The sequence below is a fragment of the Phocoena sinus genome, chromosome 10, assembly GCF_008692025.1.
Source record: "Phocoena sinus isolate mPhoSin1 chromosome 10, mPhoSin1.pri, whole genome shotgun sequence".
In the NCBI taxonomy this organism is placed as follows: Eukaryota; Metazoa; Chordata; class Mammalia; order Artiodactyla; family Phocoenidae; genus Phocoena; species Phocoena sinus.
The window spans coordinates 91,871,486-91,897,411 of NC_045772.1; the positions used below are offsets into that span (position 1 = coordinate 91,871,486).

At 34.8% G+C, this 25,926-nt stretch overlaps 1 protein-coding gene across 2 annotated transcripts in view; it reads right to left on the reverse strand.

Moving 5' to 3' along the window:
* The window catches only part of ATF7IP (activating transcription factor 7 interacting protein), a 129,703-nt gene that overhangs the window by 7,194 nt on the left and 96,583 nt on the right, over positions 1-25,926 (reverse strand). For both annotated transcript variants that reach the window (XM_032644189.1, XM_032644188.1), the window contains exons 7-13: positions 22,869-22,942; positions 22,228-22,316; positions 18,763-19,401; positions 13,284-13,348; positions 4,982-5,060; positions 3,014-3,169; positions 651-833 (exon numbers count right to left, since the gene is read on the reverse strand). In XM_032644189.1, the coding sequence (XP_032500080.1) occupies positions 651-833; positions 3,014-3,169; positions 4,982-5,060; positions 13,284-13,348; positions 18,763-19,401; positions 22,228-22,316; positions 22,869-22,942 (1,285 nt within the window). The remainder of the gene's footprint in view (positions 1-650; positions 834-3,013; positions 3,170-4,981; positions 5,061-13,283; positions 13,349-18,762; positions 19,402-22,227; positions 22,317-22,868; positions 22,943-25,926) is intronic.

Consider the following 25,926-nt stretch of genomic DNA (forward strand, 5'->3'; position numbering starts at 1 on the left):
AAAGGGAGAGGGATGCAATTAAAGGCGGGCATATAGTAGACTTTTGGATACTGATAAAGCTCTATTTCTTAGGCTGGTGGGGAGTTCATACGTGGTTCGTTTTGCCATTTTTCTTTAAATTTTAAATATACCTTTTACAGAAACTTGTTTGTATGATATATTTTACTACTAAAAATATATATATGTACTTTTTCCATTTATATACACATACATATACATATGGAAATTACAAGTTACCTTTAACATTTTCCCATCTTTTATTTCTCAGCCACTTTCCATACCTTTAAGACTCTCTCATTGGAGGCTATCTTTTACCATTATCTCCATCTGGGCTAAGTCACAATTGATCATTCCCACTTTAACTAGGCAAGGTATCTCTTAATAGAGTACAGACCAACATCAAATAGGGTACTGTGATAGTACAGGCCACAAGTAATTAAATTGAAGACAACACCCAGAACACATATCAGATAATATACAAGTCCAATTTTTCTGGTTAACTCTCCTAAGGGAAGAAAAATGAATTAATAATAGTTTTAATATGATATTTAGCACTTTTTGCTAAATCTAATGTCAATATAAGCTACTCCAGCTAAGTGCTAAAGAACTACATGTAACTTGGAGCCATATACAGGAAAAGAGTCTCTTACTATTTTGGGGATTGACCTGCCGAACAGCAGGAGCCTGCATAACAGTTCCTCGCAGGGAAGCCTGAGCTGGTGGTGCGGGGAGAGCTGTATAAACCACTTGATGGTTTGCAGGAGCTCTTGGTACAGGGAGCCTCGTGGTCACCTGAGTTACTGGACGATGTGTTACATTCACGGTGGTTGGAGCTAATGAAAAGCAGAAAAATATATTTAAAATGCAGTAAATGTTATGCTAAGTAAACAGTATTAAATGATAATTAACTTTATACAAAATCTGATTTACTATAATAAAGAGAACTAGAGACAAGCGACTCCTTTTGTAATCGTGAAAGGTAAGAATGACAGGGCCAATCAAAATTAATACTACTACAATCCAAGCTTCAGAAGAAAAGAGTACCTCAACCAGGTCCAATGCCCTTCCTACGCTAGTTTAACTAGATTAAATAAGCAAGTGAAGATGAAGAAAGGGTTTAGACCTTGAGAGTATGATCTTATAGGAGTGATTTAAAAGAGTAAATTTTCCCTTCCTCAGTGTTAAATTATTCTTAGCAGAGTGGAACTTTCGGCCCTCCAGGCCTTCTACCGATGGGTATAAATCCAAGAGGGTAACTCTGTGTTCCCACAGTTTAAAAAAACTGGCTATTATAATTGACATTTTCTTCAGATTAGCCAAACCATTTCTTACTCAAAACAATAAAACACCCATTAAAATACAGGCTTCTTCCTTCTCTACTGTGGCATTCCTCCTAATTTATGTCCCAGAGAGCATTAATGCCTTGAGTGATATTAACACATATTTATCAAAATATGAGTCCTAGATGTTCACTGACAGCATAGAAATACAGTAATGATTTCAGGAGTTAACAGTTTCTTGTTGATAACTCTCTAAATTAGAATTTACTTTTATAAATGACCACATATTAACTATACAATAAAAATCAATAATAAATATACTTTCATATGGAAAAATGGGCTCTATAATAAAATAAATTTGGAGGTAAACACTGGATATAATAAAGAGACTGCTTAGTCTTTACATATCCTAACTTTCAACGTGAGTCTTTCAAAAGCGGAAAAAAGTAAAGTATACAAGGAGGAATACTTATCTCTTCATCTCCTTATTCCCCATTTTACTATCTGTATTGTTCATGGGTTTGCATAATGACATTTCCTTCTAAATTATCTAAATTAGGTGACTCTCATTTTAATTTATCTCACTGGATCAAATTCCATGTGAGCTCAATGTATACCTTAATGAGAAGAGTGCTTATATAAGCATTTTGCAGATAAATCTCTTAAGCAATAGGCTATTTTTTGAAGAAGACAACCTGTCTTGATTGGCTTCCAAACAGATTAGGAGATACAGGCGACATCTTGAAAATGTCTGATTTATAGTTTCTTGAGAGGTAGCAGGTAAAATATCAGTGGTTCTGACAGTAGTGTTAGGCCAGTTAAAACTATTTCTAGTTAAGAATCATTTAAAAATTCTTGTTTGATCAGTCAATTATAACTTCTTGGTTATAATCAGAATGAATCATTACACTCATCCCTTCCAGAGAAACTATATTCATTTCTGCTGTTTACAGTGGCAAAGACATATATAATTGAACTCTTCTTTATAACTATTCTGTATCAGTGCTGCTACTTGAGACTGTCCACGAAATTAAGTCATACTGCATTCAAAAACATACATTGCCTTCAAAGTAACAATGAGGACTATTCTTAATTTTCTGTCTAATCTTTTTTTAAAATACTTTATAGTTTTTATAACTTATTACTAACATAATTAGGGTTAAAATCCAATTCATCTCAAGGGAATGAGAAGACAAGCCACAGACTGGGACAAAATATCTGCAAAAGACATATTTGATAAAGGACTATTATCCAAAACATACAAAGAACTCCTAAAAATCAACAATAAGAAAATGAACAACACGATTAAAAAGTGGACAAAGAATCTGAACAGACACCTCACTAAAGAAGATAACAGATGGCAAACAAGCACAAGAAAAGATACTCAACATAACATGTCATTAGGGAGATGCAAATGAAATACCAATGAGATTCCACTAAACCTATTAGAATGGTGAAAATCTAAAACACTGACAATACCAAATGCTGGATGTGGAGCAACAGTTCCTCACACTCATTGCTGGCAGAAATGCAAAATGGTACAGCCACTCTGGAAGACACTTTGGCAGTGTCTCACAAAACCAAACATATTCTTCCCGTATGATCCAGCAATCACGCTCATTGGTATTTATCTAAATGAGCTAATTTTCTGTCTAATCTTTCCATTCAATTTCATAGTCATATTTCACTGCAGGCAAAACTAAAGTTTCAGCTTAGTGATTCAGCATATTTACCTGTAGGTAGTAAGTGTATGGTTGTCTGAGATGGTCCACTTGTTGGCACCCCAGATGGCTGAAGAGGTGGTGCTGGCTGGATGGGTTGCAGTGGTCGAGATATAGGCTGAGAAGAGCTCATGGTTGACCCAGGAGTGTGATTTATCTTTTTAAGGTCTGTTAATTAAAAGTGAGACAATATGATTATTGATAGAAAAAAATTAGAAATACAAGTTTATCCTTGCCATTCAGTCACATTTACCCCTAAGAGAACAATTTCTTTATTTTAATTAAGTGTACTTTTGCCAATTTGAAAACCAAGTCAGGACCTTAAACAATTCACTGTTGGCTCTATCACAGATTCTAATTCACATTTAAAGAAAACACAGTTTTACTTTTTTTTTTTAACGAAAGAATCCTACTTCTAACTCAATACAACAAATTTAAGGCTTTAGCAACTGCTACTTTAATACTTGAGTGTTGATGAAGAACAATGCACTGTAGATGGGAGAATTTAAGTCACACTCAGTGGTGGGGCAATGGAAAGAGACTCCAAGAGGCAGGGGTGATAGAAAGGGAACTGACAAGAGCACTGATAACAAACTTTGCTTACTTTACTTTTTTATCTACAACCAGCCTTACCTGTGTCTTCTCAAAAATAACCTGTATTTATTTTTGTGCTCTAGGAAATTCCTTCCATTAAGATTTCTCTATTAAAAAAAATAGTAAAAGCAATACAGAAAATCTGAAACTTTTAAACAATAATCAGACGGGCATGAATTCAACCCTGACACATGATGGCACAAATCTTCCAATTTTACATCAGTTTTATACAAAAAAAAAAAATTGATTTTAATGTCACATAATGAATTTTATAGCTAATTAATTTTGTTTTCCTAAAACCAACTTAACTATCTTATCCCTAAAACGTAATTTTTAAAAATCTTTAGTTTTAAAAAAAATTTAATGTCTTTAAGGTAAAATAATTAGCACCTGATCCTATTAGATTTTCCACATGTATTATATAATTACCACCACAAAGTTTTAAAAATATGTCTGTGAACAGTTATTCTCAAATAAGTTTGAGAAATACTTTATAGCTTGAATCATTCTTGGAGATTTACACTGTAAATTAGCATAGCAAAGACTCGGAGAAATCTGTATTAAGGAAAAAATCCATATAATTTTAACTCAGCATTTTCCAAGCATATTTAACCATGAACTTTTATCACAGAACACCTATTAACACTGTGGAAGAATAACTGGGAATATTGGTTAATATCTAACCAATATAATTTCTAAATATTATAACTCAGAATAATATTGAGAATTCTGGGTGTGCATGGTTTTTAACATTACTTTCATTTAACATCTACATTAAAACACACACACACGGAAAAAACATTTAATTTAAAGTCAAAAGACTTGGGTTTAATTTGCACTCTGAATCTATCCTCAACTCTAAAATGAGCAGTATAGGGTTATTGTAAGGATCAAGTGAAATAACAGATATAAAAGGAGAGGTGTTCCACAAGTCAAATATTCTCCTAGTTGCTCTGTTTTCCTTTATGCCTTGTTCATATACATTCAAGATTTGATTTCTATTTTTTTTTTTTTTTTTTTTTTTTTTTTTTTTTTTTTTTTGGTGGTACGCGGGCCTCTCACTGCTGCGGCCTCTCCCGCTGCGGAGCACAGGCTCCGGACGCGCAGGCCCAGTGGCCATGGCTCACGGGCCCAGCCGCTCCACAGCATGTGGGATCTTCCCGGACTGGGCCACGAACCCGTGTCCCCTGCATCGGCAGGCGGACTCTCAACCACTGTGCCACCAGGGAAGCCCTGATTTCTATTTTTTAATTCTAATCTTAAAAACCCTCTTTCTAAAAAGGACACAAATAATGGGGTAGAGATCTGTATTCAGTGAACATAATGGATTAAGAGAGAAAAATGGTATCAAAGCATTCCTTAGTATGATTACTTATATTTAAGTACCTTGTGAAGCTCCACTCTCTTCATCATCCATTGTCAGATCAATGACCCCACCTGAATCGTTGCCTGTGGCTTTTCCACTCTGAAAAAAACAAAACATTTGCATTTTGCAAAGAAAACTCTGGCAGACATAAGGAAAATAAAATAATACTGAGGGGAAACAAGGATAATGCACAGACTGTTTCAATTTGGACACCTAAATGGCTTTACCTGAAGAAAGAGTGTTTGTCAGATAAATGACCCAAGGATACTCATGAGCTAAATATGTGCCACATAAAAATAATTTTGAAATCCTTTCACTATAAATTTTTTTAAAAATTACACTGTCAATTGCATAGAGCTATTAAAGTGATGATCAAGTGTGTTAAGTGATTAAATGTAAACAATTCATTTTCTTTTTTTTTTAATTTTTTCTTTTTTTTTTTAACTTTTTCTCTTTTTTTTTTTGATGTGGACCATTTTTAAAGTCTTTGCTGAGTCTGTTACAATATTGCCTCTGTTTTACGCCTTGGGTTTTGGCCCCGAGGCATGTGGGATCCCATTACCCCGACGAGGGATTGAACCCACACCCCCAACATTGGAAGGTGAAGTCTCAACCACTGGACTGTCAGGGAAGTCCCACACAATCCATTTTCTAACATTTAAATGTTGACCAATCCTACACTAAATTATCAACGTTAATTCACAAAAACACCAAAGGCAACTTTAAAGCCAGAATTAGGTTACATAAAATAATATATTTTTTCCCTGAAGAATGCTGTCGTACGATAGGATGTGATGTGCTATAATCAACTGCCATCTAATTTGACTGAAGTCCACCCACTGCCCAAAATCATTAGAAATGTAATTTAAAAAAATTTTAACTATATAATAACAAAAAAGGAAAGCAGTACAAAACAGACCTAAAGAGCCAAGATCTTCAAGTCAAAAAGACTGAGTGCATCTTTTAGTTCCAACACATACAAGCTATGTGAATTTATGTTAAAAGCGCATTTCCTCGATTTCCAAAATTTGGATATGAAGTCTATTATAAGGATTAATGTAAATATGCATACAAAGAGCTTAACACCAGGCATGATACACGGTAACTGCTTAATAAATGCTAATCATAATTACTTTATGATATATTATATCAACTCCAAATGATTAAGGCTTTCATCTATAAAACTCCCATTTTGCGAAATTAAAGAAAATAATTCTTTGATGTTAGCTATTCAGGCCAAATCCAAACACAATGGTGTAATTCTAAATCTTACACTTATAAACCTTTCTTTGATAATGACTTCATAGAAAATGACTTGTTTACAAACATCACAAATCTGAAAAATCCAAAATGAAAAGTTCTTAACAAGCCCTTGAAGAATATAACAGAATCCACTTGCTACAACAGATCTATATGGTCCACTTTTCAAACTAAGCTCCACTTTTAAAATTAAGTTTTAAATTCATCAAAAATTACTAGACAAACATGCAAACACCAGTAAAGTAGAACCCAACTAAAGACAAAAAGATAGTCAATAAAAATAACTCCAAGTGGAGCCAGACGTTGAATTCAGCAGAATTCAAAGCAGCTGTTAAAAAATATGCTCAAAGAATTACTAGAACAAATAATCCTAAAATTTATATGGAATCACAAAAAACCCAGAATTGCCAAAGCAATCTTGAGGGAAAAAAACAAAGCTGGAGACCTAATACTCCCAACTTCAGACAATAAACAAAGCTACAGTAATCAAAACAGCATAGTATTGGCATAAAAACAGACATATGGATCAATGGGTCAGAATAGAGAGCCCAGAAATAAACCCACACACCTACAATCAATTAATCTTTGACAAAGGAGACAAGAATGATACAATGGAGAAAAGACAGTCTCTTCAGTAAGTGATGTTGGGAAAGCTGGACGGCCACATGTAAATCAATGAAGATAGAACACTCCCTCACACCATACACAAAAATAAACTAAAAATAGCTTAAAGACTTAAATATAAGACATGATACCGTAAAACTCCTAGACAAGAACATGGGCAAAACATTCTCTGACATAAATCATAGCAATGTTTTCTTAGGTCAGTCTCCCAAGGCAACAGAAATAAAAGCAAAAATAAACAAATAGGATCTAAATAAACTCATAAGCTTTTGCACAGCAAAGGAAACCATAAACAAAACGAAAAGACAACCTTTGGACTGGGAGAAAATACCTGCAAACGATATGACTGACAAGGGCTTAATTTCCAAAATATACAAACAGCTTATACAACTCAATAACTAAAAATCCAACAACCCAATCAAATGATGGGTAGAAGACTTAAATAGACATTTCTCCAAAGAAGACGTACAGATGGCCAATAGGCACATGAAAAGATGCTCAACATTGTTAATTACCAGAGAAATGCAAATCAAAACTACAATGAGGTATCACCTCAAACTGGTAAGAATGGCCATCATTGAAAAGTCTACAAACAGTAAATGCTAGAGAGGGTATGGAGAAAAGGGAATTCTCCTACACTGTTGGTGGGAATGTAAATTGGTTCAACTGCTATGGAGAAAAATAAAGAGGCTCCTTAAAAAACTGAAAACAGAGCTGCCACATAATCCGGCCATCCCATTCCTGGGCATATATCTGGAGAAAACTCTAATTCAAAAAGATACATGCACCCCAATGTTCACAGCAGCACTATTTACAATAGCCAAGACATGGAAGCAACCTAAATGTCCAGTGACAGATAAATGGATAAAAAAGATGTGGGATTATATATACACACACACACACACACACACACACACACACTCATATATACATATACATACATACATATATACATATAATTGAATACTACTCAGCCATAAAAAAGAATGAAATATTGCCATTTGCAGCAACTTGGATGGACCTAGAGATTATTGTACTAAGGGAAGTAAGTGAGACAGAAAGACAAATATATGATAACACTTATACGTGGAATCTAAAATATGATACAAATTGACTTATTTACGAAACAGAAACGACTCACAGGCATAGAAAACAAACTTATGGTTACCAAAGGGGAAAAGTGGGGGAGGGATAAATTAGGAGTTTGGGATTAGCAGATACAAACTACTATATATAAAACAGATAACAAGGTCCTACTGTATAGCACAGGACACTATATTCAATATCTTGCAATAATCTATAATGAAAAAGAATATATACATATGTATAACTGAATCACTTTGCTATACACCAGAATCTAACACAACATTGTAAATCAACTATACTTCCATTTTTAAAAAATGAAAAAAATATGTCAAAGAATTAAAGGAAAATACAATATTAACAGATGTGCAAATAAGAAATCTCAAAAGTAGAAAACGAGAAAAACATGAAGACAACAGAAAAATTAAGATAGAATATTAAAAAATCAACACAAAATAAAAGTAGGGAAACAGTACTCAGAAACAAAAAAATAGATGACATATTTTTTAAATTACAGAACAGCAGACCTAAATTCAACCATATCAACGACTATACTAACTAAATGGAATGAAATTTCCTATCAAAATTAGGGATTGTCAGATGAAATAATATATCAAGAAATCAAGAAATAACTAGTTTTCTTCTAGATACTCACTTTAAATACAAATACACAAACACACTAAAAAAAGCAAGCATAAAAAAACTGCTGTAATCACATTAATGTTAGACAACATATAAAGAGGTAAACCTTATAACGATAAAACAGTCAATTTGTCTATTTCTTTTATTGTTTTCACTCATGTTTTGATGCTCTATTATAAGGTGCATATTTTTCTATAATGTATAATATAATAGGAAGAGAAGATCTATAATCAATGATCTAACCTACATTATATTTTTATTTACCATAACCTGACTGATAAAATTCATCTATTATCACATACTACAGGTAGTTTCCTGGTTATATTTTCTTCTTGAGAAATAAAACTGAATTATTTCAATAACTATTAACAGCAATTATAAGACAGTCATGATAGCTGGCACTATTCCCATCAGGCTCTGTGCTAAGTGTTTTATCAATACATTCATTAACAAATTTAATCTTTACAATAATCCTGAGGTTGAGACCAGCATTAGCCATATTTTATAAGTAAGAAATCAAGGTGTTAGATAACTTATTCAAGGCTTACACATTATTAAGTGACAGGAGGCACTGTCTGACTCTAGAGCTTATTATTTCTATGCCACTAGGTGCACATTTATATATTTTCGCATTTTTTCTGCCATCAATTCTAAGAAAACTTATGTAATCAGAGACATTACATGCCTATATCTGCATTTACACACATTACAGAATTACTCAATTTGAAACTATTAAAAAACATCTTAGTTGTATCAAATAGCTTTTAATACTAAGAATCTATTTTATTAAAAAGTTACTTAATCATGTGTCCTTCCCGCAAAATGAGACCACTCTCATTAAGTGAACACTAAGAAAATTTCAAGAAAGCAAAGATACTGGCTTTGTAGGTTTTTGGGGGGTTTTTTGGTTTTTTTTTTTTACTGAAACAAATAACAAGAACATATTTGAAAGGCAATAACTAGAACATATTTGAAAGGCTAGAGTAGGGCACTTCAACAATTGCAAGGGAAGTTATAAATACAGAAGACCTGGTTGTTCACTCCACACACTCTCCAAGGGGACTTGGGAACTACAGGCAGGCTTGGTTGGCTACCAGGAATGTGACCCTTAGAAAGTTTACATTAATAAATGATAATTTTCTTATGTACTCCTTAAACAGTGTCATACTGGCTTATCAGGATTGATTTGCACAGACATCAAGTCTGACGATGCACACCTGGTTTCATTGTTGAGGTCCTGAGTTTTGACTGCCATGGCTGGTTACAAAGAAAGAGGCAGCTGTATAGTCAGCTCAGACCCTGATAGTCAGTCTTCTCTGGGCAAAGACTATTGGCACATGTCCCTGCAGTTAATAACCAGAGAGACAGCACATCCTGTGCAGTGCTGGATAGGAGAGAATATGGAGGCCTCAGCCTGACCGCACTTAATCCCACTTGATGCATATATTTTTCCTGCTGTTTTTGCTCTCTACCTTTTGCTGTGATAAACCATAACCATGAGTATAACCTGTCACAGGTCTTATAAGTCCTTATAGCAAATAAACAAAATTGAGGCTGATCTTGAGTCCCTCAAAAAAGTAGTATAAAACTACAGATGCGGCAGAAAAAGATTTCTATACTGTTTTACAACATACGATGTTACTTCGAATAAATAATGTTTTTCACCATATGAAATATATTAGTAATGTACTGTATGAAATGAGATCTATGAATAAAATATGTAGTAATAACTCATTATATGGAATATGTTAATAAATACTTATTTGGAGGACATTAGAGAAATCTTCAAGGACTACAAAGAGAATATTTTACATATTTAATTATTTTCAAATTAGCTATGTCTGAACAACGATCATTTCCATACAAGCCATCCAGATTCCTTCTAATTTATAATAGCCTTAAAGAGTTCAGAAGTACAACTAAGTAAGATTTGGCAGAGAAAAAAGAAGTTGGCAGAGTATACTTAGAAAGTTAACAGTCTAAAGAATCACAAGCTACCTGTTTCATACCAGATTCTACTTGCTACTAAGCAACATACAGGGGAAAAACCTAATGATAATTTCTTAATATATCCTCAAAAAACAATAGTGTTGGGGCTTCCTTGGTGGCGCAGTGGTTGGGAGTCCGCCTGCCAATGTAGGGGACGCGGGTTCGAGCCCTAGTCCCGGAGGATCCCACGTGCTGTGGAGCGGCTGAGCCCGTGCACCACAACTACTGAGCCCGCGTGCCACAACTACTGAGGCCTGCACGCCTAGGGCCCGTGCTCTGCAACGGGAGAGGCCACGGCAATGAGAAGCCCATGCAAGGGAGAGTAGCCCCGGCTCACCGCAACTAGAGAAGGCCTGTGCGCAGCAACGAAGACCCAACGCAGCCAAAAATAAATAAACAAAATGAATAAATTTATTTAAAAATAAATAAATAAATAAATAATAAATTATTTATAAAAAAATAAATAATCAAGGTATTCAGCACAACAACAAAAATTTTATTTGTAACCCAAAAGAGCCAGTAAAGCATCAATTTATAACTGGCAGCACATATATATTTCTAAAATGGTTTCTTATCATATAATAAAGCTTGCATATTATATTTATTATTTAAATCCATAACTGGTACTCATTCAAAGCTGAAAATCTTTTTTTGACCAGGCATGACTTTGGCAGGTTAGCTCCCTAGTCATGCTACTTGTATGTGTTTTTCATACAATGGTATTGAATTACTCTTCCTGTAAGCCAAATAAAATAACCACTGAGAACTTAATATTTGGTTGCACTGTCTCTTTGCTACCTGATGCAGTCACTTACTATTTCAGGCGTCTTTTGGATCGACTGGTTCATCAAAATGTAAGTTATACAATACAATGTAAAGTAAAACATTTTAGATTCTAAAACCTGTGAAGTGGGGAGTAACACATGATGTTTTAGAATTCCTAGAATATAATAAGCAGCAGGGTGTTACTGGATTTTATATTATTTTGCTTTGTTGTTTTTCTTTAATTTAAAAAGGATATTTTTAAGTAAACAATTTTAAAAGTATAGCAAACTTTTATATCAATTTTAATTTCACCTAGATGTTTATAATATTACATACACTTTATTTCAGCAATCCAGTATAACTTTTTGCAATGATGAAAATGTTCTGTATCTTTGTTTTCCAATATGGTAGTTACTACCTATATTTGGCTATTGAGCCTTGAAATGGGGCTACTGTGATATAAGAAGTAAATTTTTAATTTAAGCTTAAATTAAATTTTAATTTAAATGGCGAACATGTGATTAGTGGCTACCACATTAGACAGTACAACTTTAGAAGAATCATCAATTTTTTTTTTGCCGTACACGGGCCTCTCCTTGTTGAGGCCTCTCCTGTTGTGGAGCACAGGCTCCGGACGCGCAGGCTCATGGGCCCAGCCGCTCTGCGGCATGTGGCATCCTCCCAGACCGGGGCACAAACCCGTGTCCCCTGCATCAGCAGGCGGACTCTCAACCACTGCGCTACCAGGGAAGCCCAAGAATCATCATTTTTAATAAGATAAAAACACAGCCATTACAATGTCCATTTTCGTGTCTTGAAACATTACCTAGTATGTCCAGACAAACAAGAAAAAAAACTACTGAGGGAAATAAAGTTGTTTGTAATTTCTTTGTTTAGTTTTAGGTTTACTTTATAAAGTAAGGCTAGACTTCCTATAAATGTTACATAGAAGTCACTGAATATATCAACATTTCCTATACCATGTGTCTTCCAGAAAGTACTCCATATACTTTTAATTAAAAACACAGCTACTACAAGACATCCTCAGAAGCAATCAAAACTCTGATCTTGAATATCATATAAAAAGACTGCTAAAATTTGTAAGAAATAAAATATTTCTAATAGCTTTCTATAAAGCATGGTGTACACCTATCTTTGGTTTAAAATCCATCATTTTAAAGGAAAACAGTCAAAATGAAAGATTATGCCCTTGTTTTAAAATTCATGTCATTTATTCATGCCTGACTTATTCAAGATTTTTTATTTTTCTAGGAAAAATATATGCATTTCTTGATATGATTAAGAGGAAGGGAAGAAAATAAAATTAGACTATCAACAACCTAATGGCTTCCCTATAAATCTATTACACCTAAAGCAATATAGTAGAAGAAGTATGATGAACATTGTTAATTTACAGGAAAAAAGTAGTTACTCCATTCCTGAGTGACTTAAATTTAACATGAAAAAGTACCAGGACTGGCAAAGTGCTAATAAGCTATCAGAAAGACCAAGATTTCCTTTCCATAAAAGCTATCTCTGCTCAGCTTTGAAGAAACTAAAATGATGTCTCCGTGTGTGTTGGCAATGGCAGGACAGAGGACTGGGTGGGGGGACCCCCGTGGGGGAGGTAAACCAGTGAGACCTTCTTAAAAAGATGGGCCAGGAAGAAATTACACATGGAGACTTAAAACTTCACAATATATGAAGAAAAACAACTAGACTGCCAATTATATATAATCCAAGCAGTTAGTTAATTTAATAAACATATTATTTCTAAGAGAACTACTAAGCAAAAAAACTCAATTCTTGTCAAACAACACAGAGACACTAAAAATTTCTGAACAGTTGTAAAAAGCAGACTTAGAATAATTTTCATTTTACCAAAGAATATTGATAGAAATTCATTCTCTTATGGACTGTAATTAGAATTTTACTTTGAAACAGTAGGAAAAATCTTACCTGTGATGTGCTATCAGCTGCTTTCTTATTAACAGAAGCATCTATTGTTTTGTTTGTCTGGTTTTCTGAGGAGCCAAAAAACAAAACAAAGCAAAACTCAGAGCTATTCTTAAAGGCACGTACAAAATGTGAAAGGATGGGTTGCTTTACATACAACAATTCATGTTAATTTTCTCCAATTGTTTTTGTCTGTCAACATGTTACATATGTAAATAGATCCTCTCATAGACCACCACTACAAAACCTTTCAGAAGGACAAATTCGTAATAGAGATCAAAACACTTCACATACTCATTAACCAGAAATTTTAACTCTAACCTAAGGAATATTGCAGGGAAACAATTTAAGACGTCTGTAACTTAAATGCTGAAACATGAATAGTTAAATAAAATATAATCCTTCCATACTATATACCTTTGGAGAAAAAAAATTTAATAGCATGGCAAAAATGTAATAAATTCACTAGAAAAATAGTTACAGTGATTCTGATGAAATATACATGGATAATCTCAGTAGGTCAATCACAGATGATTTTTCTTTATTCAGTTTTCAATTAACTTGTGTTGAGTTTGTGGCATATGTATGTATGTGCATGCATGTATGTACACACAAACACACACACACATGAAAGTTGTATGTATAGAACTACAACTATATAGTTGTAAAAAAGATAGCTGAATGAAAAAACAGCACAGAAAAGAAACCAAATAGGTTTTTCTGCCTCAATTTCTAAAGAGAAGGTATTAAATTTTATCAAATGTCTTGAGCATCTACTGAGGTGAGTAATCAGTTTTGCTCTTTGGTAAAATGTGGTCAATTATATTAATAGGAATTTTCTAGTGTTGAAACATTCCATCCTTGCTTTTTTGTCAAAAAAAAGTTGGTCAAAATATGGCACTCCTTTCATCTGTAAATCTTCATAACACACATATAAAGTAAACCATTTATATTAAAAAAACAAAACAGAAACAGGAGACAGAACCATGTATTTCTACATATAAATCTGTATGTCAAAAAAATCAGGATAAATCTCTACCTATTAAAAAAGAGGGTTTTCTAGGCTAGGCACATAAAAGGAGGCCCTTACAATTTCTCCCTACCCTATCTGAATTATCTTAGTTCCTTTCGTAGGAAGAATATATGTAATATATATATATATATATATATATATATATAACTCTAACCTAGGGAATATCGCAGGGAAATAATTTAAGATGTGTATAACTTAAAAAAGATATATACATATCTTTAATACCTTAAAATTACTTCATTTACAATGAATCAGCTTCTCTTCTGGACTGTGAAGTTCTTGAAATACTACTTAATAAAAAATAAATTCCAGGGTACTGATCCTACATGGCTGAGTATTAAATTACACTTATGATATTACCAAAACATCATCAATTTACTACCCATTATTTAATACATATATACAATGTCAATACATTCATTTGGATTTAAAAGACATTTTCATTTTCAAATGAAAATAAAAGGTAAATTCAGAAGCAAAGTAGGTGAGGGAGCTTCATTTTTATTTTTTGTTGAAATATCCTCATACAATTATCCTCAAGACTCAGAGAAGATTTAGACTGCTTAATAAAATGTTTTACTTCTTTACACACACACACACAAACACACACACACACACAAATACTAATAACTATGAGAGTTCTGTTATCCAGAGTGATTCTTTGACTAACTATCTCAGGAAAAAGAGTTAATTATTCACAAAGCTGTAATAATATTCCTTATTCTAGATTTTCAGTTAACTTCCCCTACCCCTTTATTACAGATTGTTTTCTTGATTCTTAATCATTTTTTAGTCTCACTGCATCTTTTGTTTTCTTTTACTATAATATCTACTTTAGATAAATTCTGGTTTTGTTTTTGTTTTCTTTTTTTGGCGGTACGCGGGCCTCTCACTGTTGTGGCCTCTCCCGTTGCGGAGCACAGGCTCCAGACGCGCGGGCTCAGCGGCCATGGCTCACGGGCCCAGCCGCTCCGCAGCATGTGGCATCCTCCCGGACCGGAGCACGAACCCGTGTCCCCTGCATCGGCAGGCGGACTCTCAACCACCGCGCCACCAGGGAAGCCCCACTCTGCCAATTTTATTGCTTGATAGATTGATTTGTAACTTTTTACTTTCAGAATTAGCTAAAGTTGGGGCGCCTGCCGATGCAGGGGACACGGGTTCGTGCTCCGGTCCGGGAGGATGCCACATGCTGCGGAGCGGCTGGGCCCGTGAGCCATGGCCGCTGAGCCCGCGCGTCTGGAGCCTGTGCTCCGCAACGGGAGAGGCCACAACAGTGAGAGGCCCGCGTACCGCAAAAAAAAAAAAAAACTGGCAGGGTGTAAAGTCAAAAATTGTACCTCGGGCTTCCCTGGTGGCGCAGTGGTTGAGAGTCCGCCTGCCGATGCAGGGGACACGGGTTCGTGCCCCGGTCCAGGAAGATCCCACATGCCGCGGAGCGGCTGGGCCCGTGAGCCATGGCCGCTGAACCTGCGCGTCCGGAGCCTGTGCTCCGCAACAGGAGAGGCCACAACAGTGAGAGGCCCGCGTACCGCAAAAAAAAAAAAAAAAAAAAAAAAATGTACCTCAAATTCTTTCTGTCATATGGGAAACATCTCTATCTTTTTATGTTGAAAAGATATTGTCACTTTTTACCAACACTGAATTTTTACCAGAATAATAAAAAGGTTTTACAGGAGTGCCAATTAGTAGTATACCCCAGTAGGTGCTGGATAATGGTATGAAAATGAATGCAATGCAAGACCTTTAAATCATTTTTACAACACCATCTCTCATTCAGATCACTCCAAGAGCCTCCTAACTGGTCTCTCTAACTCTGTTTTTCCCCCTCTAATCCATTCCCCTCACTGCAGCCAGTGTTCATGGATGTCACACTCCTTCCTCTCTGTAAAAATCCTTTAAAACCTTATTTCCCACCATCTTTCCATTCACTCCATTCTCATACCATCCCAGATCTCCCATATCCTCTCACAGAAACCTTCATATCTTTACACTCATCACATTGATAATTAATTATTTATTTAATATCCAAGTTCCGTATTTGATTATGAGCTTGGTTAGAATAGGGACTATTTTGTACATTTCTGTGTATCTGCAGGATTTTAGAATACAAGCATTTGATATTTTATGAATAAATGATATAAGCTATCATTTGGTCTCTAAATTTCCAAGTAGTCCTTAGAACAATTTTTACTTTACATTTTACAAAAAATATTGACTTACTCTATGGGGATATATGTATATAAAATACATACAAATGCATATCTAGTTATACAGTATATGTTCTCATTAAGTAAATAAAACCTACATAAGCATAGGATTTAAAACTAATTACTTTATCACATTAGGGATGTATTAAAGTTTGGTTCAACCTTCATATTTAGCCAAAATTTGCTATTTGGCTTCAGCTTAGGCTTTGGCAAGCCTCAATAGCTAAATGCCTACTTTAATGCCATTTATGGCACCCCTAAAATTATGCATGATCAAAGAACATATCATCTCATAGGATCTCATTCTAATTAACATTATGAAAAACAAAGCTTATCATTAACATTTTTGGTTAATATCTAATAATTTACTTTCAAAAGTAGGTAAGCATTCTAAATAGAACTCAAAATGAAGATTTCCTTAATATAATTTATGTATTAAAGTACATATAAATGTGTTAAATATATGTTAAAATATAAAATTCTAAGTGTAAGTATAAATGTATATATCACAAAAGTAGAGTGATGTTCTAATTAATAATAATGGGGAAAACTATTAATTTTATATACAAAAATAATCAAGGACAGTCAAGTAATTAAATAGATACAAAACAGACTAACACTCATTACAACTAATAAAGCGCACTAAGCTAGATAACTTTGGGAAAAACGTACCTTTTGTGTCAACAGATGTTCATACAATGTTAACAGGATAATGAAACTGAATTACAATTCTGATATTGTAGAAGTATTTAGGGTACTTGCATTCATAACATTAAACAAAATAATCTTTTAAGTTATTTATTTCTTTTCAGGCCATGGTCTTTCAGGGAAAGTTCTATATTTAAGAATATATCTTATCTTGTGACCATGAATTAGAAACAATGTCAACTAGGCTAAAAATTTCATAAAGAAAAAAAACTCCAGAATCTCATAAAAGAATGTCCATGATAATCATCTTCCACCTGACATATTAAAAAACAGTAATGACTGGAAGAAAAATAAATTAGAGAAATATGAAGTAACCCCCAAAATCTTGCTCATCACTGACCTCTATTAAAAGTAAGCATCTTTAGCATATAAGGATGTGATAGCAGATAATGCTAAAAAAATATGGTTACTGTACCATGCAAATATTTAATTTTAAATACTAATAATTCTATTTGAAATTTCAGATTTACTCTTATATCCCAGATGTTAATTATATGAGGATGATATTCAGGTTCAGTCCAATATTAATTTTTAGCTGCCATTCATTTACTCTCAATAACTCTATGAAACACCATCACTATTTTATGAGAAAATATACTCAGAGGGCAAGTACACTACTGAAGACTACATGAGAAATTAAAAAAAACAAGGCTTGTATATCTCACTTGTAAGAGTAATTTTGTACTTTATAATCTGTTTCTTATATTCCACGGTCACTTCCTACATCAGTAAGACAGATACTATTGGCAATTTCATTATATACATGATGACTAGGCTCTCTTTCCTGTCTTTCCAAAAGCAGTGGGGATAAATGTGAAATCAGAAATAAAGAATAAACAAGTTCAAGAATGCATAAAAAATGTATGCTTTTGAAGAACAAGGAAGACATAGAGTTTTACAGATTTGAAAAACAGGAGCAATCAAGTTCTCCTTTTTGCAATACTTCAAAGTATATATACATATGCAAACATAATCATATGTCATAACGGAAAAATATATAAAAGAGAAAACAAAAAGCAAGCAAACATTCTGTAGTAAATTAAAGAGGGAAGACCTAGTTTTAAACCTCTCAAATTTGCAAGATATGAGTGATTGCACAGAGGATTTTTCCAAATGGGTAGGGAAGATATGTGGTTTTTATTTTCTTCTTATTAGCATATATTATGTCAATTAGATCCTTTAAAATATACTTGCTCTATTCAGATATATCTGAAAAATGTATTAGAAAAGTAATTCATAATGCTTGCTACAAAGCCTAAATTAAAAATTCGCACAGATTAGGAAAATTAGTAAAAGATAAATTACAAATGCTAACTTCTCACTCAAAATAAACTCTCTCTCAAATCCCACTGTAACAACATCATTTCTCTTAGGTAACAAAAAACTTACTAAAAATAATCTCTGTGGAAATTCTATTTACTCTGTTCTTCCAGTAATGCTAGTCACTTACACACACACACACACATGTTCAATTACCTATAGACTATTAACATGCTTGCATTTCTATTATTAAACCTCCATATTGACTTACCAATTCTTGTGGTGGCCATGCTGCTCTGTTCTGCAGGAGATGAAGTACTAAAAGCAGAAATTGGGATTTTCATCTGTATAGGGCCTCGATTATTTGATGGACTATAGAGTCCTGATGGGCCTACTGTGGGTAAAGAAGTCCTTGTGGCTTGTACAATAGAGTGCGCTGTTGGAACAGCCTGTACAGCAAGTGTTGTTCCTAATGGTGCAGCACCGGCAGGAGAATTCCTTTGAATACTAGGACTGGGCACAGAAGGAACGTTGTTTGGTTTAGTGGGGTTTGGCAAGGATGGCAAAGATACTGGATTTTTGGTTAGACCACTCATTGTAGGTGGGCTTTGTACAGAAATGAATTCAACGTTGCCAGATGGTTGATTGGTCACTAAAGTCCCTGGATGGCTCTGTAGGAGCTGAGGTTGGGAGGATACAGCAACAGGTACATGCAAAATCACTGGCAAAGACTGTAAAGAGATTGTAGGTTGGGGATTTCCACTAGGCACCTGAGTAGAAGCAACTACTGTAGCTGTGTTGGGTGCAGGAAGAACTGACGTTGCTGTCAGAGAACCCGACGTCACTGGAGGCTGCAATTTAGGTTGACTACTGACAACTGTTGGAGGAGTGACAAGATTGGTTGAAGATACTATAAAAAGAAAAAAGAAGTCTCAGTTTAAATAGCTATCTATCAGCTAAGATAATATAATACAAATTTGATGTATTGCAATATATACAGGAAAGTCTCTCATAATTAAATTTTTAATTCAAGATTTAAATCCTTGAACTCTTAGATTATCTGTAGAAGCATTTTTGCATCTGTATCTGGTACATTATGAAAACAGCACATGTTTTATGATTAAGGCAGAGGACTGCTATCTCTATAAAAGGAGTCTCTGAAAATTATTTTACTTACTTCAGAGTAACTAGTTGGAAAAACAACTAAAAAACATTGAAAACTAGGTAAAATTGTATAGACAATTTTGAAAGTACATTAAATATATTATAAATGCCTTAGAACACTGGCAATACATAAACTCAAATAGAAAATCTAGAAAGAGTACCATTAATGAATAACAGGTAAACCTGGTGATGGTATTTTGTCATTTGGACAATGTGAAACCTCTATCTGTGGATCAAAAATTTTACTGGATTCCCTGGGGAGGAACTGGTGAGGAGAGGCTGTCTCTATTAACACTCTATTGACATTATGTGATATGGAAAATAGCACAGTGAAGATGGGAGATGAATTAAGGAGCAGATGACAAAGAGCAGAGAAAATCAAAATGCTTGTCACTATAGTTTTATAGTCATTTTAGTTCAACCATCTGTGTTTATTCTCATTTGAACAGGTTTAAAATCAATGACCAAGTTTCTTCTCAATGATTTGTAGTCTTTCCAAAATCATAGGCATGCTAGAGCAGCAATTCTCAAGGTGCAGTCTAGGGAGACACCTGGGGATTACTGAGACCCTTTCAGGAAGTTTGAAATGTCCAAACAATTTCCATAACAATAAGAAAACATTATTTGACTTTTTCACTGTGTAGATATTTACAATGATGGAGCAAAAGCAATGGTGAGTAAAACTTTTGATGTCTCAGTATAAAAATCAAGGTAGTCGTACCAAACCATCACTGAACTCTTTAACACCACATGTGCACAGTAAAAGCCAAACAAAATCAGTTTCATTTAAGAATGTTCATTATGGGGCTTCCCTGGTGGCACAGTAGTTGAGAGTCCGCCTGCCGATGCAGGGGACACGGGTTCGTGCCCCAGTCCGGGAAGATCCCACATGCCACAGAGCGGCTAGGCCCGTGAGCCATGGCCACTGAGCCTGTGCGTCTGGAGCCTGTGCTCCGCAACGGGAGAGGCCACAACAGTGAGAGGCCTGCATACCACACAAAATAAATAAATAAAACAATGTTCATTATGAAGTAGTAAAAACTACTAATTCTATTAAATCTCAATTCTTGAGTATAGTCCGTCTTAATATTTTATGTGAAGAAATGGGAAGTACACATAGGGCATTACTGCTGCATGCCAAATAAGGATGGTCAGCTCAAGGAAAAGTGCTTGTAAGACTGGCTGAGTTGTAAGCTGAGCTAACAGGATTTTTTAATGGAAAACCACTTTTACTTGAAAGAATTACAAGCATACTGTGGTTATTCACACTTGGGTACCTGGCAAATATTTTCTTGAAAATAAACCAAATATGGCAGTCACTTCAAAGAAAATGACCAACAGTATTTATTGGCAATAATAAAATTTGAGTTTTAAAAAACAAAAATTAGGGGCTTTCCTGGTGTCACAGTGGTTGAGAGTCCACCTGCCGGTGCAGGGGGACATGGGTTCGTGCCCCGGTCCGGGAAGATCCCACATGCCGCGGAGCGGCTGGGCCCATGAGCCATGGCCGCTGAGCCTGCGCGTCTGGAGCCTGTGCTCCGCAACGGGAGAGGCCACAACAGTGAGAGACCCGCATACCGCAAAAAAAAAAGAAAAAAAAAATTAGAACTTTGGAAAACACGTCTACCTGCCACTGAGGGCATGACAGCTTCCCAAATCTTTAAAGACTTGTCTGAGAAGAACTGATAGTGAAATAAATAAATATGATTTTTTAAAAAAATTTATTAATGAAATGTGTCAACATTTGGAAGACTCAGAAAACTCAGTGAATATTTTCCAAATGATCAATGATATTAGTGAAAGAGCCATCCAAGCACAAGATAGACAAATGAATTTTAATGAAAAATTTAGAAAAGTTTATTGGTGTCGTTTCTGATTCCACTTTGCAACTAACCTGTAAGAAACTACTACTTGCTGTATCAAAGAAGAATATCCACAACTCACTAAAAGGGCTATAGGCCTTTTCCAACTACATATTGGTATGAGGCTGAATTTTCTTCACATATTTCAACCATAACAACAAATTGCAACAGATTGAATGCAGAGGCAGATATGAGAATCCAGGTATCTTCAGCCATCTTAATGTTTTAAGTGAGGTATAAACGAGATTTATAAAAACTTAACACAATAACACTCTTTTTGCTAATTTTTTTAAAGCTTGGAAAAGAGCTACTTTTCATCAAAACATGTTACTTATGGTTCATAATATAGGTTTGTAATCATTTTAAAGTGAATAAATAAACATTAAAAATTTTTATGTTTTAATTTTTACCATAGTAAATATCAATTAGTACACCCGCATAAACAAAGCTCTTTGGATTCTTAATAATTTTTAAGATTATAAGGGGATGTGAAGACCCAAAGGTTTGAGAACCACTACAGTAGAGGTCTGAATTTCTGTATTTTCATGCATATCTGCGATCCTGATTTTTAAATAAACTTTGTGCTTAGCACTCAGTTTTACATAACTGTGCTCCGTTTCTTAGTCCATTTCAACCTCAAAAGAACATAAGAAAAGAGAACCAAAACCTTCAATTCCTAAGAAAATGTATTTCAGTGTTAAGAATATTACCTGTATTCACAGGGGTTTGAAAGGAGGGCGGTGTGCTCTCGCTTATATTTCTTTTGGACTCCAACATCTGTCTCACTGTGTTTGCATTTCTATGAAATATATATACATACAAATGGTCACTTGATATGCCATTCTAGGGAATATCTATTTATGTATAGAGAAAGCAGTGGCCCCTTGGAAAAAAGGGTGGCTAGACTTGGATATTAAAGCATTAAACTGAGAGTGAAGGCAGTGAAGCAAAGCTGGCACAAAGACTTTGGAATGCTGGGGTCTACAGCATTAGGGGAGAGTCTTCCTTCTATATTCTATGTCTTCAATACTTGAACCTGAGAACCAAATGTAGGTCCGAATATCTGCACACATTAGATTTTATCACCCCTGATGAAAGCATTTCTCAATTACTTAAGATAATACTATTTAACACAAGTGGTTAAAGCCTTATAATAAATTAGCAAAATCAATATCCATAGGTGAACAATTACAACAAAGCAAAAAGGAAGCAAATATACTTAATCCAGTGTACCAAACACTTATCTCTACATAAATACACAGAATCACGTTCCAAGATTTTTCTGCAAAGAAAATCAGAACCTTGTTCTCTTAATTAAAAACTTGATAAATAGACTGTTTACAATTCTCACCTGTAGGGCACACTGTTATTGCTGCCGCCATCAACCACAGACTTTCCTGGTGATACAGGTGGGTTTGGTGGATTCTGGGGGAGAAAAATACCAAGGTAAAATAAAACCCAATTCACAAGGGATCTTTTAAAATAAGACCTTTAAATGCCTTGTCAATATGTTATCTGTTATTTCTCTAATATAGTGGAAAATCTTACTGAGAAACAAATTTAAATCTTGGCATTGCCACTTGTTAAACCCCTTACACAAATTACTTAGTCTATTGACACAATTGCTTATCATATGAAAAGTGAATAGAATAATTCTTAAACCTCAGTTTTTGATATGAGTAAATAAAATAGAGAATATGAAAGTAGCTTATATGTTCTAACAGTTCAGTAAACATTAATATGAATCTAAAGAATAATTAGACACTCATTCAATAAATATCTAGTGAATGCCTACTATATATCAGGCAGTTCAGGCACGATTACAGGCAGAAACTCAACAAACAAGGTAAGTATTTATTTTTCCCCAGAAGTAACTGATTGCCAATTAAGTGGTATCCTAGGTCACAAATCAAAATTATTTTTACAATTTTCGCTTAAAAAATAAATACTTGCCACTATGTGATTTACAATTTCATAAAAAGATGTCCCAATTCTAAACTTCAGAACAAACTAATTTAACCCTTTTCTGCTCCCCAAAACAGGGAATATAGAAAGAGAATTCTAATATTTATATGCTAATTACCATTATTTGGGCCTCCATCATTAATGACACTATCATCATTTATTTCTTAAATTGAGAAAAATAAATAATTCCACTCAAGAGTTAATTAAGTATAATAATACATATAATACTAAACAAAAGGTGGTAAGTGCTTAGGATCACATCAAGCAGATGCCACTAATCACTCTTCTCAACAACAAATATATCTTGCTGCTTTTTATAGGATAAAAGGATGATTTTAACCAAACAGTATAGTGTTGTACTAGTTATCTGTGTAGAGGAGACAAAAGATAAAGAATTAAGATAAACTGTTCTAACCTGGCTGTGGATGCAAAAACATTTGAAATAAATAGAAAAGCAAATGAAAGTAACACTGTAGTATTACTCGAAAAAGTTTAAAAACTTTAGGGGAAAGAAATGCATCTTCTAATAAGTCTTTGAGTAATTAGTACACTCAAAATAGTTAAAATGAAGGTAAACAACATTTCAGGGAAAACGAAAAAGGAGAAGTATAAGCATAATAAATAAGTATAACAGGGCTTAGAGTCATCAGAGGGAGGACCTTAAACACTACCGTGTGGTAACATCAGCAAGATGGCAGAATTGGAACTCCTATACCCTCCTTACCTCATGAAGACAATGATTTAGCAATATAAGAAACAAATTTCACTTGTAAGAAGTCCAGAAACCTGTCGAGACATTATAGAACCCCAAGCGAAAGCAAGCCCCAAGAGACATATGGTAGTGGGTAGGAAAGTCTGCTGCTCTTACCCACCATACTCCATCCCCTTCCTCGCACAGTGTGGTGCAATCAAGAAAAAATTCCCAACAACTGTCCTCTCCTTTGGGAAGGAAAGAGAAGAGTGGAATTTGCATGCAATATTCTGGCTTTTTGGGGTACTGATAAGGCACTGGCTTCAGTCTCACCTGACTTGGATAAAGCAGCACAAGCTGGATGTCTGGGGACTAGATGAGAACAAACGTGAACCCCTTGGCTTGGTACCAAACCAGAAAAATGGCAGTAACACAGACAGACAACAGGGGTAACTCCAATCATGGCTTGCTAAAGCAGCACAAGACTGCAATATGGAAAGTAGATAACAGGTGAGGGATGGGAAGTTCCCAAGTAGAAAGAGATAAACCTCTTCAGATGCGAGATACATGCACAAGCTCCAAGAAAACGCATCTTTAAAAATAGGTTTGAGAGGACACCAGAGTATCTACCCAGACTGACTAGTAAAAGTCTTCATCTATATACAGGTATTCCAAAAAGATGGGGAGGTTATTTTTTCAAATGCCCTAATTTCAACAAAAGAGAACCAGACATACAAAAAAAACAGGGAAATATGGATCAATCAAAGAAATAAAATTCCAGAAACTGAAGAAACAAATCTATGAATTACCCAACAGAGAATTTAAAATGACTAGCACTAAGATGCTCAATGAGATAAGAAAGAACAGGCAGAAAATGAAATGAAATCAGGAAAACAATGCAAGAAGAAAAAGAAACTTTATAATAGAACCAATAGAAATTCTGAAGCTGAAGAGTACAATAACTAAATCGAAACCTTTACTAGAGGGGATCAAAACCAGATTGTAGCGCTTCCCTGGTGGCGCAGTGGTTGAGAGTCCGCCTGCCGATGCAGAGGACACAGGTTTCTGCCCCCGTCCAGGAAGATCCCACATGCCGCGGAGCGGCTGGGCCCGTGAGCCATGGCCGCTAAGCCTGCGCATCCGGAGCCTGTGCTCTGCAACGGGAGAGGCCACAACAATGAGAGGCCCGCATACCACAAAACAAAACAAACAAACAAAAAAAACAGACTATCAAGTAGAATAAAGAATCAGCAAACCTGAAGACAAGTCACTTGAAATTCCTGAGTTAGACCACCAAATAGAAAAAAGAACGAAAAATATAAAGACAGAATAAGGGATTTATTAGACACCATCAAATGGACCAATATACAAATTTGGGAGACCAAGAATGAGAAGCCTACTTAAAAAATGGCCAGAAACTTCCCAAATTTGAGGGAAAAAACTGACAAATTCAAGAAGGTGAAAAACTTCCAACTGGAATTAACTCAGAGACCTACACTAAGAAACATTATAGTCAAGCTGTCAAAAGTCACAAAGATTTTAAAAGTAGCAAGAGAAAAACAACCCATCACATTTAAGGCAGCTCCCATAAGATTATCAATGGTTTTCTCAGCAGAAACCTAGCAGGCCACAAGGGAGTGGAATGACATATTCAAAGTGCTGAAAGAAAAAAACTGCCAAGCAAGAATACCATAACCAGCAAAACTATCATTCAAAAATGAAGGCAAAATTAAGATTTTCCCAGTAAATAAAA